The sequence below is a fragment of the Toxorhynchites rutilus genome, chromosome 3, assembly GCF_029784135.1.
Source record: "Toxorhynchites rutilus septentrionalis strain SRP chromosome 3, ASM2978413v1, whole genome shotgun sequence".
Classification (NCBI taxonomy): Eukaryota; Metazoa; Arthropoda; class Insecta; order Diptera; family Culicidae; genus Toxorhynchites; species Toxorhynchites rutilus.
This window is the reverse complement of record NC_073746.1, coordinates 210,506,072-210,524,537: the sequence shown is the minus strand read 5'-3', so window position 1 is coordinate 210,524,537 and position 18,466 is coordinate 210,506,072. Positions and strand designations below refer to the sequence as shown.

Sequence of the window (18,466 nt, the reverse complement as noted above, 5' to 3'; positions counted from 1 at the left end):
TTATTGTTAGACGTGGTACTCCAGGATCCGAGTCAATCCGCATTTGCTTGGACCCTATTCCGTTAAACAAGGCAATCTCCAATTCGTTACTCTGGATGAAATTTTACCAGAGCTGGACCAGGCTAAGGTATTCTCAACAGTTGACGCACGTAAGGGTTTCTGGCACGTAGTGTTGGAAGAGGCGAGCAGCAAACTAACGTCGTTTTGGACCCCTTTCGGACGCTACCGCTGGCTAAGACTTCCTTTCGGTATCTCATCTGCGCCCGAAATCTTCTAATCCAAGCTGCAAGAGATAATTCAAGGATTAAATGGCGTAGAGTGTCTGGCAGACGATCTTTTGATCTATGGCCGGGGTTCAACCATTGAAGAAGCACTTCGCGACCACAACGCTAATCTGGAGATGCTACTGTGTGGAACCACGCGAAGCTTAACAAATCAAAGCTCAAACTTTGTGAAACTTCTGTAAAATTTTTTGGACACGTGCTTTCGAACGAGGGTTTACAACCGGATCACACCAAAATTTCGTCGATCAAGCATTACCCGGTTCCAGCAACCAGGACAGAATTGCATCGGTTTATTGGAATGGTCACGTACCTCAGCCGTTTCATTCCCAACTTGAGCGCAAATTTTTCGAAGCTGCGACGGTTGATTTCGGAGAAGGAGCCGTGGCAATGGACACAGGTAGAGGATGAAGAATTTTCAAAAATGAAGTCTCTTGTCTCCGATGTAACAACTATGCGATACTACAACGTACGTGAGCCTCTGACAATCGAATGTGATGCGAGCTCCTTCGGTCTTGGAGTGGCCATATTCCAGAAAGACGGAGTATTTGGTTACGCTTCAAGAACGCTAACGAACACAGAAAAAAACTACGCGCAAATAGAGAAAGAGCTGCTTGCCATTTTGTTTGCATGCGTACGCTTTGATCAATTAATCGTTGGGAACCCCTGTGTAACCGTTAAGACAGATCATAAACCTCTTATCAATATATTCAGCAAACCACTATTAACAGCTCCGAAAAGATTGCAGCACATGCTTTAAATTTACAGCGGTACCAACTAAAGCTGCAATTTGTTACCGGAAAGGAAAATGTTGTGGCGGATGCGATCTCTCGTGCCCCATACGACGATTCAAGGGAACACAGCGAATATCGAAAGCTTAACATCTATAAGATATTCCAGCAGCTCGAGGACTGCAACGTGAGCAGCTACTTGAGTATATCCGACAACTGTTTGGATGGAATCATAAAAGCCACAGAACAGGATGCACCTTTACAAGCAGTAGTAGATTACATCCGAAACGGTTGGCCCACAACCATCGACCGAGTTCATCCAGGCGCCAAAATTTACTATAAATACCGATGTGAACTATCTACTCAAGATGGATTGGTCTTCAGAAACGATCGAATTCTAATCCCAAGTGCACTTCAGCGATCCATGATCCACAAGGTACATGTGAGTCACAATGGCATCGAATCGACATTGAAGCTTGCACGGGAAAACATCTTCTGGCCAGGTATGAGCGCGCAAATTACGGATGTGGTGAAGGAATGTTCGATCTGCGCAAAATTTGCTCCGAGTCAGCAGAAACCTCCTATGCAGAGTCATGCTATCCCAATTTACCCTTGGCAGATAGTCTCGATGGATGTATTTTGACGTAGGACTACGTCTTTCATTTCTATACCGGGGTGTAAAACCAAAGTTTCGAGAACGAAAGCGTTACGCTGGAGACCGAGATTTTGAGCGTTAATAGCTCTTAAACAACTGAACGAAATGGTATGATAAACACATCATTTGAAAGATAAAATGTCTACGCGTCATATACTTGTTACTTTTTCATCCAAAATCTTGTTTCAATAGTCTTAAAATTGCTTTCAAAACAGGCTATTGAAATCAAAAATCGGTATATAAGCGAGCGCCGCTAGTAAACCCACTCAGTTATGATTGAACAGCGATTGGAGCATGTTGTCGCTGATGTTGTGAAGCTAATTTCGTTTATCATGAAAGCGCTGATGAACGGTGTCACCAAGAGCCTGTTTGTGCACCTAAGGCCAAAAGGGAATTCATCAGGAGGAGAGTGATGCCACGGTTCCGCTTGAAACATCGGAGCAGCCGCCACACACACACACACACACACACACATACACGCGCGGAATTCTCGTTGCTATCATCGTTGCTGAAAAATAATCTGCCAGTTCCCCTGGGAATTGAAAAATACATTCATGCGAAATAGTTCATTTCAATGTTTTCTATCCATATAACACTGCAACCAAATACATTTGGTTTTGTTATTTTTCAATCAATCGCAATTAACAGGAAAGCTTCTGAATATTTTTTTCCCCATCAGTGGAAATTTTCGTATCCAATATTGGATGCATAACATGAAAAACGGAAAATGTTTCACATCGCGAAAATCAAGTCATTTTCGAGCGATTATTTGCTTTCTACTCATATAATGCTTCGACCAAATACATTTCGTTTTGGATTTTTTCAATCAAGTGCGATCAACGTAAGACCACGTCTTTCGGCAATTTATTAGAGATGCAATGAATCTTTAGGAATTCCCGCTCTACGCGCACTGGCAAACAATATTTACTCAACAATTTCTCAAACTAGAAATGGGTGTTGTGAGAAAGGATTAGCGAACGCGAAAACGACAAACGGGAGAAAGATACGTTTGGAGGTTGAAGGAAATTGGCAGAAAACTTCTTCATTCTATCATTCAAATAATGTGATTCATACCACATCGTTTTGCCAGAAAGAGATTATTAATGCTCAAAGGAGGAATCGAGTCCTCCGAGGAAATTACCCAGCGCAAATTAGAGTCGACTATCGATTGCGGCATTCGTACACAAATAATTTTATAATGCAGTTTCACCAAAGTGATTTCTTCGGATATATTCACTACATCATGTCATGTATTATATGCTAAGCTAATATAGCACGCTCTCCTCGGATACGATGGGTCAGCTGGATGTCCTTGGGCATGATGTGACGCGTTTTGCATGGATAGCACACAAATTGGTATCTTCGAATAAGCCTCCTGCAGCGTCATAACCGCGGAACTTTGGAAGCGCAAGTCGGTTTTGAAGTCCTTAGCAATTCCACGAACCAAATGCTGCAAAGGTAGCTTGCGGATCAGCAATTCGGTCGACTTCTGATAGCGACGAATTTCATGCGAAGTTCCCGGTCGATAGCGATGTGGCTTCTTCACGCTTCCTGTGGCTGATGCGCTTATCCGAGCTGCTTTCGTGGTGCCGTTTGTCGTTTTTAATTGTTGGGAAAGGGCATTATTTCTGCTGACTAAATTCCAAGAAAAAATCCATTCCTTCTTTAAGCGTGATTCATTCTGCTTCGGATCAACGGAACAGTATGATAATCATTTCATACAAAAGATAAAATGTCCAAGAGTTATATGATTGCTATTTATTGAGTCGAAAAATTGTTTCAATAGCTTAATGATAGCTTCGAAAACAGGTGATTGAAATCATTCGTATCCGTATGTAGCGCGCCCACTTGGAAACCCATTAATCTTATTGGAATGTGAGATGGGGAAGCTCATACTTACGTCTATGCATTATGCTGTACACTACAGACTTTTTTTCTCCGTACTGATTAAGAAGCAGACCGAACTATCGGTCGACAAGTCAGTCTGCAGTCGGCGGGGGCTCTTAATTTCGTTTTTGCAGGCCGAACCGAAAAAATTTCAGTCGAGTTAACTCTTTTTTACAGTAATGCTTTTGAATCCGGACACTTTGCATTACATTCAATATCATACCACAGCCATAACATTTTTTTCATGTTGAATTTATGCGATTAATAGCTGCTAATATAGTTACTGATAGTTTCTTGATAGTTACTTATCAATCGCATTAATTCAACATGCAGAAAATGTTGTGGCTGCGGTATGATATTAAATGTAACGCAAAGTGTCCGGATTCAAATACATTACTGTATACTTACTTCGATGTTATTCGTTTCTCTCTCAGGGTAAGCAACGAATATAATAAGGGTGGGGTTTAGATTCTATACTTTTATGGTTTATAAAATGACGCTTCCTTTGCTTTCGTTCATTTCTTACTCTACTCTCGCACCGTGACGACTCGTTTGTTTGGGACCAAGCAGATAGCTAGTTAGTCTTTCAGTGGTAAGGCACACGAAAGCAGCTCGGATAAGCGCACCAGCCGCAGGATAGGTGAAGAAGCCACATCGCTATCGACCGGGAACTTTGCGTGAAATTCATCGCTATCGGAAGTCGACCGAATTGCTGATCCGCAAGCTACCTTTGCAGCTTTTGGATCGTGGAATTGCTCAGGACTTCAAAACCGACTTGCGCTTCCAAAGTTCCGCGGTTATGACGCTGCAGGAGGCTTATTCGAAGATACAAATTTGTGTGCTATCCACGCAAAACGCGTCACATCATGCCCAAGGACATTCAGCTGGCCCATCGAATCCAAGGAGAGGGTGCTATATTAGCTTAGCATATAATCATCAGCCCTTTTCAGGGCTCCCAATTTGATGGATTAGAGTTTAGAAAAGTTTTTTGCAGGCCAAACTGAAACGAGAATTTTCGTTTGGATGCCATACAGCATTGAGAAAATTCCGGAAAGATCTAATCGTTGCTGAAAAATAATCTGCCAGTTCCCTGGGAATTGAAGAATACATCCATGCGAAAGAGTTTATTTTAATGTTTTCTAATTATATGGCGAACACAGCGACCAAATACATTTGATTTCGTAATTTTTCAATCAAGTGTAATTAGCTGGAAAGCTTCTGAAGATTATTCTTTCCCATCAGTAGGATATTTTCGTATCCAATATTGGATGCATAACATGAAAAACGGAAAATGTTTCGTATCGCGAAAATTATATAATTTTCAATCGATTATTGCTCAGTCGCCGAAATTTTCATACTCAGAGAGTTCATTCTCCTCTAGCGCAGATACACACACATACACGCGCGCAGCTCTTTTCGTTTGCTGGTTATCAAGAGGAAACCTGGAAAGAAATGATCGTTGCTGAAAAATAATCTGCCAGTTCTCCTTGGAATTGAAAATTACATTCAAGCGAGTTTATTTTAATGTTTTCTATCCATATAATACTGCGACCACATACATTTGGTTTTGTGATTTGTCAATCAAGTGCAGTTAGCAGGAAAGCTTCTGAAGATTATTCTTCAGAACAAGGTTTTTTGTATCCAATATTGGATGCATAAAACCTTGAGTCTCCAACGTAACACTCTCGTTTTTGAAGTCACCCAAATATTTATTTATTCATTCATTCAGGATGGATTTAGATTCAACTTCAAACAAATGATCTCTAAATCAACGATAGTCCTACGTCACCCTTGCGGTTATACCATAGATATAACCCACTTCCTGTTTTTTGCATTCTATCAATGCAAGAAACACCAGTTCCTCGTAACAGTCGACCATTACTCGGACTACATCGAGCTAGGTGGTCTCAAGGATATGTCCGCCAAAACTTTATCTGAAACCTGTAAAAGAAATTTCTCTCGCCACGGAATACCACAGATCGTCAACACCGACAACGGAACCAATTTCGTGAACGAGGAGATGAAGAATATGGCTATCAAGTGGAACTTCAAGCATTCGACATCGTCTCCTCATCATCAACAAAGCAACGGAAAGGCGGAAGCAGCAGTCAAGATCGCGAAGCGGTTACTTCAGAAGGCAGATGAAACGGGTCAGGATACGTACTGCTCCATTGGCGGAATATTCCAAACAAGATTGGAAGCAGCCCAGTAAGTAGATTGTTCTCACGCAGCACTAGGTGCGGAGTGCCCGCTTCGTTCGAAAAATACTCTCCTCGTGTCGTACCGAATGTTCCAAATCGATCCTAGAAAACAAGAAAAAAGTGAAGTATTATTACGATAAAAAAACACGTAACTTACCTGTATTGCAAACGGGTTCACCAGTTTACATCCAAGCTCATCCCGAAAGCAATAAATTATGGACTCTAGCCGTTGTACATGAGAAGCTGAACGATCGCTCTTATGTGGTGGGCGCGAACGGTTCCTTCTACCGAAGAGACCTGGTAAACATAAAACCGCGTAAAGAACCAGCAACAAGCTCTCTTGATCCGAATCCAGAACGTTCACAACAGGACAATCAGCATACCATTTCGAGAACACAGTTTGAACCACAAGCAACTAAAGCCGGGTTCAGACGGTGCGAGTAAGCATACGAGTCGGTCTAGTCAGTTACTGCAGTGCAGCTACTCACACCGTGTGAACACATCATGCCAGTTATTGTCATGTGTGATCCGGCGTGCGAGCTACTTCAAAGTTTTTTGAATTTACTCGCACTTGCATGCTTCACAACGTCAAAAACAGAATTTAGCGTTCGAATCAGTGATGCCAAATGTAATGAAATGTCTCTATTTTTAAGATATTTGAAAATATGTGAAGATATTTATAGACTTCAAAATTATTGGAAAAACAAATAAAACCCTCATAGTTTCTAAACGAAATAATTGTTATTTCGTTTTGCACGCTGGCGGGGCACGCTTTCTTTTTGAGATAGTTTTCTTGAGAATCTCTAATATAGAATCATTATCAGATCACAACTTACAAAAAAAAGTATTGTTCTAAGAAACAGAATACATATTCGATTTAAAAAAGTACATTTTCATTCATTATTAAAATTTTTGAAGCGTATTTATTGCACCTGCAAATCGACTATCATTTTCATTTCACAAAATAAATAAAATTAAAAAAAAATCTTTTAGACTACCATTTATAACATCACATCCTTTCGGAATTATCTGAGCTATGGATGTTTTCGAGATTCTAAAAAATATCGACAACAATCCCAACGATATTCCAAAACAAAGGCACATCAATGTCATTTCTAATTTAACTCTTGCAGGTACAGCATCCCTCATGACTGTATCTTGGCGTTGTATTCGTGGAGCAATTAAATCCAACAGTTTTTTCACTTGTTCAGGTGTTATTATCAACACTGCTCTGTAATCTCGGGGATCCTCATCGTAGAGTTCCTTCAATATTGTATTTGTTGCTCCTTTTCTTTGCATCTAATTCCTGGCCCGAATCCTTTTCTCTTTCTGCTTTTTCGGATAGTACCTTCAGTTCAAAGAAATTCAGCACAAAGTATGTATTTTTAAACACGATCAGCGTTTGTTTTGCTATAAAATTGTGTGATGATACATTCAACTGAAAACCTAAGATGAAAACTGCCAATAAAGAAGTCGATTTTGGACCAATCATTTGACAAATTCGGACCTGATTGCTGTTTCTGACTATTTGATGGACATTTGAAAAGTCGCCTGGCATCCCTGGTAAACCCGTGCCGTAGTATCTAGTTTCTCGCCAGCAGCTCACACTGTGTGAACGGACAAGGCGAGTCAACCAATTGTCAAGCGAGTCCACCGGGTCAGTAGCTGCTCATTGTCAAGTCAGCTACTAGCAACGTATAAATGGGCCTTAAGCCACAAGCACCGACACCATTGCGTGGAAATGACAGTAGGGATAAGTCAGTTAGGCCGACTGAAATCAGCACACCCAAGAAGAACACAGATGCGACGAACAGACCAAAACGTGAGAGAAAATTGCCAAGCAAATATGATGAGTTTGTCATGGAAAATTAATTTTATAAAGAAGGGAAGATGTTACATTAGTTTTTAGTCGGGTACTCATCTGATTCACCCTTTCATTCACACCTTGTATTCACCATCTTGATTCCCGCTCTAACTTGTATCAGTTCAATAAAGCTCTTTGTATCGAACAGTCGCGCTAGTATTTTGCTCTGAACCATATCCGAAACACCAGGAATAGAGCAATGGGAAGGAATCCAAATTAAAGTGATTCGAATACTTTCATCAAAAAGAAAATTCAATGCATCCCTAATTTTGATAAGGAAATATGATGCTTTCGTCTGACTATCCGAGAAAATAAAATAGTGATCAGGGGGTAACGACTCAGTGGTCTTAATTGCATGATATATTGCAGCCAGTTCGGCAACATACATTGAACAAGGGTCTTCAAGTTTATGGAAGCTAGTGTGATGTTCATTAAAGATACCAAAACCAGTGGATCCGTTGATTCTTGAACAATCAGTGAGAAACATTCTTGAAGAATTGATATGGTTATATTTTGAAGTGAAAATATGAGGGATTGTCGACGATCGAAGATGATCTGAAATATCTCCAATTGCTTCCTTCATAGAAAGAAGACCTGCAGAAGTTCGGGAAGCTAACATTATCGAAGATGTCTGCTGAAGAATGTTCAAATGAACTTTTATAGTATAAAGTTTCCTACAGTAGAGAAAGTAGAAAAATACAATCAATACATTTCCTAGTTATACGCCAAGATCCAAGAGCACTTTCAGACCCTTCCCCGTACAACATCGAGTCTCATTCGTGGTGTGCTTGCATAACATAGGGCGCTAGAACGCTCACCAGAGTAGTGAAATCACTTGATGTGTGACGTATTAAATAATACGGGAAGGGGTTAAGCAGGACGTCGATTTGAAGTTGGTCGTGGTTTGTGAAACACATGGCCAGGGTTTGCCATAAATAAGTTTTCACTTGCATTTTGGAAACTTGGCGGGAAAGATGGACACTGACCTGAAAACCCAACTCGATGAGGTCTTCAAATAAACCTTAAAAATATTCGAACAGAAAGGCTAGGTAAAATCACCTAAAAGAGCTTGTAATTTTTCTCATTTTTTCATATCTAAAATAGCTTTCGACATTCGGAATGACAAAATCAGATTACGTTTTAAAACCGCTCTGCCGATTCATCCATGATATCTGCCCTTGCAAACGTAGTTAGTGAGCATCTGTTATAAAAAGAAGGTGAAGGTGGAGATAATCAAATTGTTTTAAAAACAAAATGTCTGTCTTTAGTTGGTGGAGTGTCCGTCTTACCCGACATGATTAGTATTTTATTTTCATCGATATTTCTTTAGTAAAAATGAGGACACTTCACCGTTATTCATTAAATATATTGTAATTATAATATAATGTATGTAATTTTTGTCTACTATAGTTTGACGAAATAAAGAAATAAACTTGATTATTATTCCAGTGAATCAAATTTTCAGACATTCGTTGGGAAGCTACTGTCATTGCGCGTCTTTTTCAGTATATGTCAAAAAGTTGAAGCGTAAACAACATAGTTTTTTGCCACTTCGAATATGTCGAATTTCGTACCAACGAGAGTGTTTTTGCGGGGAGTGTTTCTTCATTACATCAATATGATGCTCCAACTGAGAGAATGTGTCAGACGTGGTTTGCACGGTTTAAAAGTGGTAATTTTTACTTGTAGGATGAAGAATTGGAGGCTTTACTCGATCAAGATCCGCCACAAACGCAACAAGAACTTGCAGATGACATATCACAATTTAAAATATATATATTTTTTTGTTTTCTTTGAGTAAATTACAACTGATCCTAATTTTGTTCAAAGTCGAGATAGCAATATACTGTATTCGACGAAGTTTTAGATCTTATTGAAATATGAACATTCATCGAGGACGTCAAAAGTTCTATCTTTTATAGTTTTTCTAGTATTTTGTATGGAAACCCCTGAAAAAATAATGTTTTGCTCGTTACATTTTTATGTGTAAATTCTCGCGTTTGACATGTTCTTGACATGTTTCTGAATAGAAAAAAGTTAGCAGACCATGTAAATCGCGATAATTTATACATACAAATGTTACGAATTAAACATTAATAGTAATTTTTCTAAGAAAAACATGAAAAAGTGATTGTTCAAAAAACATTTTTCCTGTAAAAGTGCCCATCTTCCGATGTATAGGTGACTTGTTGGAAATTGTATGATCTATTCAAATCTATTTTTTCAGAAATAATAAAAAACAAATTTTCGAGAAAAATGAGTTTTAATTTTCAAAACTAGCGGCCCAATTCAATGTTTCAATATGTTTACCCCAAAGTCATTGGAATAACTTTGCTGTTGCACTCGAACAGACTTTCGCAACTTTTTTTGCTTTGCTTTTATTCAATGTTTTTTTTAGACCAAATGTCTCTATGACTAAAACTTCTACTCTTTCTCTGCGATCAATTGTTGCTCTTTCAACTTTGACTTTGGCTTACAACTCTCTACTCTCTATTTGCTACTGTATACTCTACACTTTTTTCTCAATTCTCTCTACTCTCTGCTCTTCATTTTAAACCCTCTACTCTCTACTCTCTCTACTCTCTACTCTTTACGCTCTGTACTCTTTACTCTCTCTACTCTTTACTCTCTCTATTATTTACTCTCTCTACTCTCTAGTCTCTCTACTCTCTCTACTCTCTACTCTCTCTACTCTCTACTCTCTACTCTCTACAAACCCTCACCCCTTTTTTTGAGCTATTCGGGGTTAAAAAGTAAATAAAAGTGACTCATATTCATCGTAAAATTGATCCTTTTCATTCTCATGTAGTAATAAGAAAAAAATTAAAATGGTCACATTTCTACTTCATGTATATAAAACAAACAAAAAATCTTCGATTCAGATATTGCAAGATAGAGTGTACAGTTCAAGTTTGTCTTAAAAAGAAAATTGAAATCAGTTCGTGTTCCGCTTTGTTCCCTGGATTTTTATTCTTCAGATGGTTCATGATTTCCCACCAAAGATACTCAATAGTGTTGAAGTCCGGTAATTTCGGAGGTGTTTTGAGTTGATTGGGACATTAAAGAGCAGGTATTACCGCATTATGAGGTCAGTTTGCTTCGGGTCATCATTCTGTTGAAAGAAGTAATCACGAGGGAGAGCCAACTTCTGCACGGGACACTGAAGGTTACGTTTCAGGACGTTCAATGAAGCGATTTTGTCTATCGCCGAATCGATAAACTCCATGGTTTTAGTTCTAGAAGCCGCTGTAGTATCATACATCATCTGACTGCTGCCGTCGTGTTTTATTGTGGGAACCAAATGCTGAACCTGAAGCACCAATCCTGGTTTCCTTCACACTATCTATCCTTCATCCGATTCAAAGAGATTGGTTTTCATCTCAAACTGTAGTCGTTTTTTTTATATTCGCCTTTGAGATGAAAGATTTTTCACGGCCAACAAGACCTCTCAGATTGTTCCTGTATGCTGCTCTCCGGACAGTGTCTGTGCTGACAGGTCTTCCAATGATGCCGACTACTTCGGTAGTTAATTTAGGAATGTTTGTTTTAGAGTTGTTTTGAAATGTTCGCACAATTACTCGTTCATCATCAGAAGACAGGATACGTTTGTGTCTTCTACTCGGGAGATTTTCCATGGTTCCTTCGTATTTCCACTTGTTTATGATTTTCTTTGCTGTGGGTTCTCCCGACTATAACTGCTATTTCCTGCAATGTCTTTCCACGACAATTCATATTTATTATCATTGTATGTGTAATAATATCTCTTTCTTTCCTCTAACTTGCCATTTTTATAAAAAACTTTTTCAAACATCAATGAAAAACAAAAATCAACACTGCCCAAGTAGTGGTTAAGTGTTGGTATCAATCACTGACGAAAAAAAGTACACCAATTCGCACAGATTTTACTTACAATGTTAATTTTTTCGGAAAAAATTCAAGGTGTACATTCAATTTTGCGATGCCTAGAATAGAGATTGTTTTCAATTTTCAGGAATAAACAATTAGCAGAAAACTTTTCGTGGAATTTGATTGCACGTACAGCTAGTTAAATGTGTGAGTAATTATATGCATCAAAAGAATCAATGTATTCAAAATATGTTATACCAAATAAATGGAAAGTATCGTCAAGTAGCATTTGTACACTCAATTTTGCGATAGACTGTAAATAAAAATGGAAGGCCAAATCTGTTTGTAAGCCAAAAAACCGAAGAAGGAATGGTCCGATTAAGGTCGTCTGTATTTGTTGTATTCGTCTCTTCCTGTAGATCAATATAGCGGAGAGAAAAATCGAACAATTTCCGGAAAACTCTGAAAGAAGGTCGAAAATTCGGAAAATTGAATTCCCATATGTTCAAAAATTACATCATGATAAGCGTTGTTGGTCCATTCGATAATTCTCGAAAATGATTCTCAAGTGGAAAATGAAAATTATGAATGAAAATTTAATTTTCTGTATCAAACATTTATTCCGTGTAACGGAGAAACATGTTATTTACAAGTGAATCAAGAATCTTGGCCAAAAATATGTCTGAAAATACATTTGAATTATGGTGGTGAGAAGAGATGCCAACCTTTCTGATTTTTCAGGTTTTTTACTTTTTGGCACATCCCCTGATATTCTGACAAATACTAAATTTTGCCTGATTTTTCTGATTTTTTGTATTTTTCACTTAATCTGAATGAAAATTATCCGTAATAAATATACAAAGTTTTACTGGTTGGAAATGAAAACTGTCATGATAACCTTCATTAAAAAGCTCTCCTGTTTGCATTTGTATAATGTTTAAATCTCATTATCTATCTATTCCAAAGCGATCCAAATTTATCAAAGCATTCAGTTTCTTTCGACATATATTGAAGCTTGAATTTTGCGTGAAGGAAATATAAATAATTACCTGATGTGTTTTCTATGCTTAAACCACGTAGTCCTAACTCTTACTTAACCACGTGTTAACCAAAACGTGTTTCTCTATTACGTAGAATTATATGTACAATTATGTATTTGATGCGGAAAAGTAAATTTTCATTTTTAATTTTTATTCTGAAAGCGTGAAAATCTAATAAGATTTTAGCTTCACAATGACAGAAAACAAAACCCAATGCCGTCAAGGCGAATATACTTATACGGTTCAAAATTTGAATTGCAGGCATTTGAAAAAAAGGGTGTCCCTGCATCAATCTTTCGCAATTAATTTCTAAGCTGAATTCATTCATTTTTCTCAAATCACAGGAGATCATCCAAGTCAGTCACTTTCGGAAGAAGAAGTCGCTTCTGGTGAAGAAATGAAGCTAAAAAAACCGAATATTGCATCTACAGATTAACACAGGTTCAGGTCCCTGCAAAATTTACTCGAGGGCAACAACTGAGACCCTATGGGCAGCATAAAAAATACCTTGAACAGTTTTCGACGAGAAAGCAAACATATTCTGAGAGGATAGAATCTTTGAGCTGCGTGAAAGATGGCGAAAGATTGAGAGACAACACTGTGCCTATTAAATTGAATAAATGTATGTCTGCCTATAAAAATAACGCTTTGCCCAATATGAGCTAATATGAGCTATCCTGATTTCTTCCTGATTTTTGTGTCTATTATTCCTGATTTTTGAAAATTATAGTTGGCAACGCTGGTGGTGAGTTTTGTTAGAAGTAATAGGAAATTTATAGTAAATTGAAATTATAAGAACCAAATACCCCTTTGACCCGAATTTTTTTAGGTATTATAGTTTTTAAGTTATAATTTTTTGTAGAAAATCAAGAAAATTTGTTTTGCCCTTTCAAAAAATCAGTCTAGTTTTTTTTTAATATTTCATGTATGCAAAATTGCTTAAAAGGCCCATGTGCAACGTTTCGCTGCTATCTGAGTGCTGGCATCATATATCATCCAAATGTGTCTTGGATGTATGTACATCGCCTCTAATTATGGCTATTTATACGATTTCATGTTTGCTGGGTTGTCATAGTTAACGCGATGCGAATTTCAATGCAGCGAAACTATTTGTGGAGTGCTTTGCCGCGTGTGAACTCAAGTGGTGGTTACCAGGAGATTTTCATGAATATCTTCACATCGAACTTATCGAACAAATATAAAAATTGAGTTATTGAATTATTATTTTCGCTTCGTTCGATAAGTCATATATTTATAACTCTAACTAGCTGATCCGGCAAACTTCGTCCCGCCCAAAATTTATTTTTCGTTATCACATCTACGTTTTCTTACTAAGCGCACGTTCATGGGTCCAATCGCAGAACTTTTTATTGATTGATCTTCTAATCTACCCTTTAAAATTATTTTTTACTATAAAAATTCAGTATTTCTACCAAAACTCAACATTATAATATCAGATAATTTTCAGACACAATTCTCGTGCAAGATTTTTCATTCACTTGCAAAAAACACGTTCCTCCATTACATGGAATAAATGTTTGATACAGAAAATATGATAGAATGAAGACAGCCCTAAATCAGACAATTCCTTTCTCGAGTTTTTGTCTTACCAACACATTCGGCTATCCATTTTTATTTATATAGATAGAAGACGATATAGGAGTGCGTTTTATCACATTAAAATCCATTTCCACTTTCGGACGAAGATCAATTTCGTTACCGAAAACATCAAATGGGCTAACAACGCTTGTCAATATGTCGAACTACCATAGAAACATTTATCGATCCCTAAAATCTCTATATGCTAAGTTTGATTCCATTTGATTGAGTAGTTCTCGAGTTGTTCAGCACCCTCCCCCCCTTCTTTAGAGAGGGGAAAGGAGTGTCAAACCACCATAAAAACATTTATTGCTCCCTAGAACCTCCATATGCCAAATTGGGTTCCAATTGCTTGATTCGTTCTCGAGTTATGCAAAATTTTGTGTTCCATTCCTATGGCAGACCCCTCCTCCTTACAAAGGTGGGAGGAGTGTTAAACCACCTCAGAAATGCTTCTTGCCCCCTAAAATCTCCAAATGCCAAATTTGGTTCCGTTTGCTTGATTAGCTCTTGAATTATGCAGAAATGTATGCTTCATTTGTATTGCAGTATGGCAGTTGTATGGTATATTCACCATATAAACGTTTCGTTTTTTTTTGACTTGTACAGAAAATTAGTTAAATGTAAATAATATTCTTGTACTTAATTTTGGTGGTGCTAACGTAAGGGCATTTAACACTATTCACTCACGAGACGCGACACGGAACTAGGACACAACACTTATAATCCTTACAAACATTAAAAGGGTTAACATTACCTTCTTCGTCGACCGGTTTCGGGCTCGATGTTGCCCATCTACTGGACGGTGTCCGACTGGTTACGATGGAGCACTAACACATATTCATACGGTTATCAGTACTTGTTGAAGATATATTTTGCTGAGTTATCAGCTTCGTGAGATGGAAGAGTTGAGATGATATTGGTGCATCTTCTTCATTCATAAGTGGGGAATCGCTGGTTGAGATGTACACCCAGGTTTTTTTTTACGCGGGGGATACGTACCTCGTAAAAAAAACCGCGTAAGAAAAACCGCGTTAATTGGAAAATCCGCGTAAAAAAGCCGCGTTAATCGGAAAATCCGCGTTAAAAAAACCGCTTAAAAAATTTAGCCGTTAAAAAATTTAGCTTTCTCGATTGCTTAACCGCGGGTACCGCGTAAAAAAACCGCGTTAATTGGAAAATCCGCGTAAAAAAAACCGCGTTAATTGGAAAATCCGCGGAATAAAACCTCGTAAAAAAACCGCGCAAAAGAAAACCGCGTAAAAAAACCTGGGTGTACATTGATTCCCATGCATTCAACTGTGAGGCTTTAAGGTGAAGGTGGAAGCTAGCCATTGTAGTAGTATAGGTAAACCCTCGTGTAAAAATGGGGTAATAGTGTTTGTGAGAGAAGAGCAAAGCACACGTAAAAAGATCAATTTACTTATCAGACTGTGTGGCGCTTCATTGACACGAGTCTTTGAATACATTTGAAAAAAAAACAAATAACAATTCAATACTAAAGTAAAATGTATGAACGATATGTTCCGATGAACAATTGCAAATATAAATATATATAGAAGGTGCATTTGTATATGATTCTGATTATACGCGAGCGTAACATGAGCAAATTTATAACACATGCGAATTGGGGCTCTTTTGGTATTAACAAGTTCTTCCGCATAGTAACTCGATGTTGATAATTCCTTAATATTTTCCTTCGTTGATCGTATTGTTTTCACATATTCACGTTGGAAAGCCTTAACCCTTCTCTTCGTTGGCCGAGGCATTTAGATTGAATTTAATACTTTTCCGTTTACTGTTTTTGAAAGCATAGGCAGCCGTGGCAGTGTTCCGAGCTCTGCAATACAATTTTCTTACCCAATGTTAAAGTTGCTAAAACTTACATTATAGACCCATTAAACGTAAAAATAATAATTGTATTGATATCAACACAATTTTATTCTATTGATTTTCATGACATGGGACGCTATGACTCCGGAATAACATTTTATTGAGTGGTTTTTATAGCTGTTTCGATGATGTTGTTTGGCATCAGTGTCGAAAAAATAACGATGCTTCCACCAATACAAACAAAACCATTGCAGAAGATTGAAAAACGAAAATTTAACTTTCAGAGCACTTGCTCGAGTTTTCTGACGTTCTTCACTATACGGTGCGAAAGCAGATGAAAATTTAATATCTTGTGAGTAATCGATTAGAGTTTGGTTGATATTACTTGATGGGAAGTGTGCGAAAACGATCATTTTCTTCACACTGTTTCGCAAAATTTTTGATTTTCGGGCGAGAGGTGAGGGAGGGAGATGAAAGAAATGAGCGCCATTGTGGCAGCCATTTGTGGCTAGCTTCCACCTTCACCTTAAGTACATTTTTGAGTTAAAGCGTGTGCTGCCACACTTGATTCGTTGGCTCGTTCATTATCCACCGCATTCTTATGTTCCCGTAGGCGGATTTTAAATTTCCGACGAGTTTGACCGATGTATACACTAGTACAGTCTTTACAGGGAATCTGATAGATCTCTGATTTTTCATCCGGTGGAATTCTATCTTTCAGGTTGCACAAAAGGTCTTTCAGGGTGCTCTCACTTTTGTACACCACATGAAATCCGTGTTTCCGGAGTGTAGACTGGACTGCGTTGATTATTTTGGGATAGTACGGTAGACTGATTCTTTTGTGTTGTTCCTTCTCAGGCTCTAATGTGGTGTTGTTTTTTCTCCATTTCTTCTTCTCGTGTTTCCGAAGGATTTTCTCCACAAAACATCTCTCGTACCCATTCAGCTCTGCATATTCTTGTAGATATCGAAAACTTACAGAACTAGGTAATTTCGATTGCTTATGGTCTTATGGACATGTAGTGTGTGGGCGTTTGTGTTCGCGTGTTGACCATTGAACGGTGAGTGTTGAGCATTGAGCGTTGAGCGTTGGGCGTTGGGATTTGAGCGTTCAGTGTTGTCGTTGCACTTGTTTTCTTTTTCGATGGTTGTTTATTGAATTATCCATCATCAAAGACGAAGCAGTAATTTTTCAACTGAAATATCCCAGTGTGGGAAGGTCCTACAGGAACGTTCTTGGAACCAAAAAAAAGCTGATTGATTAGGTTATATGGATTTGCTGTTGAGTTGGTTAGCAAAAAATTGTGTTAGTCCAGAATATTCTTGAAAAAACAAAGAAAATTTGATTTTTCATTTCTTCCCGATATTATTGCCTACTACACCTACACACACCAAGATAAAAATGTGTACATAAAATATTCTAATACCCGAAAGTTGTAGCTTCAAGATGATGCGCCTCCCATCGATATGCGTTGATTTTTCACGAAGATACAGCATGTCAAAAATCACTTAAAATTTCCGACTTCGCACTCTGTTCCTCTAATTTTTTTGTATGTACATAAAAATGAATCGCCTAATGTGTTGATAAGAGCAAAACTCGAGGAAGGAATTGTCCGATTTAGGGCTGTCTTTATTCTATCATAATTTCTGTATCAAACATTTCTGTTTCTTCATGTAACGGAAAAACATGCAAGTGGTTGAAAAATCTTAAACGAGAATTGTGTCTGAAAATAATCTGATATTATAATGACGAGTTTTGGTAGAAGTACTAAGAATTTTATAGTAAAAGGTAATTTTAAACGGTCGATTAGAATATCAATCAATGAATAGTTCTGCGATTGGACCCATGAACGAGCGCTTAGTAAGAAAACGTGAATGTTTGAAGATATTGATAACAAAAAATAAATTTTGGGCGGGACGAAATTTGTTGGGTCAGCTAGTTTACACATAAAAATGTTACGAATTAAAAACTAGTTGTTGCAAAAACTCTTTCCTTTTAAAAGTGCTCATATTCCGATGTATGGGTGACTTGTTGAAACTTGTATGGGCTATTCATATTTTTTTTATTCAGAATTTTGAAAAAAAAATTTTTTTTGAGAAAAATGAATGTAAATTTTTAAAATATTTGTTTTAATAAAATTTTGTTTTAAAAATTAGTTTTATATTTTTTAATGAAAACATGAATAATATTCCACATTTGAAAATAAAAGGTTTTTGTTTTCGTTATTATTGGTTGAATTTGTTTACAAGGTTTCGGGACCTTGAATGCTATTATATTTTATTCTTGAAATCTTACATAACATATCTAAAAATTAGAGACGCGTTTTTTTTAGTTATAATTTTCCAAAGTTAACCGAAGATTTTTAACCAAATTTAAAAGTAATTTTCCCTCCTTTTTTTCCAAAAATGACTTTTTCAAAAATTCATAGCTTTTGAACTGTGAGATCGATTAAGATGATCGACATATCATATTAAAACCAATGAGTTAGAAACTGGAAAAAATAATCGGATTTTGTATTCGTAATTATT

The 18,466-nt window shown here is 37.4% G+C and overlaps 1 protein-coding gene across 1 annotated transcript; it reads right to left on the bottom strand.

Moving 5' to 3' along the window:
- Window positions 1–122: 122 nt before the first annotated feature.
- Window positions 123–10,845, bottom strand: LOC129773897 (uncharacterized). Its single transcript, XM_055777556.1, has 5 exons — window positions 10,697–10,845; window positions 10,337–10,355; window positions 5,913–6,170; window positions 5,719–5,857; window positions 123–283 (listed from the first exon to the last, which is right to left on the bottom strand). The coding sequence occupies exons 1-5, from the start codon at window positions 10,843–10,845 to the stop codon at window positions 123–125; spliced, it is 726 nt and encodes a 241-aa protein (XP_055633531.1).
- Window positions 10,846–18,466: the final 7,621 nt, after the last annotated feature.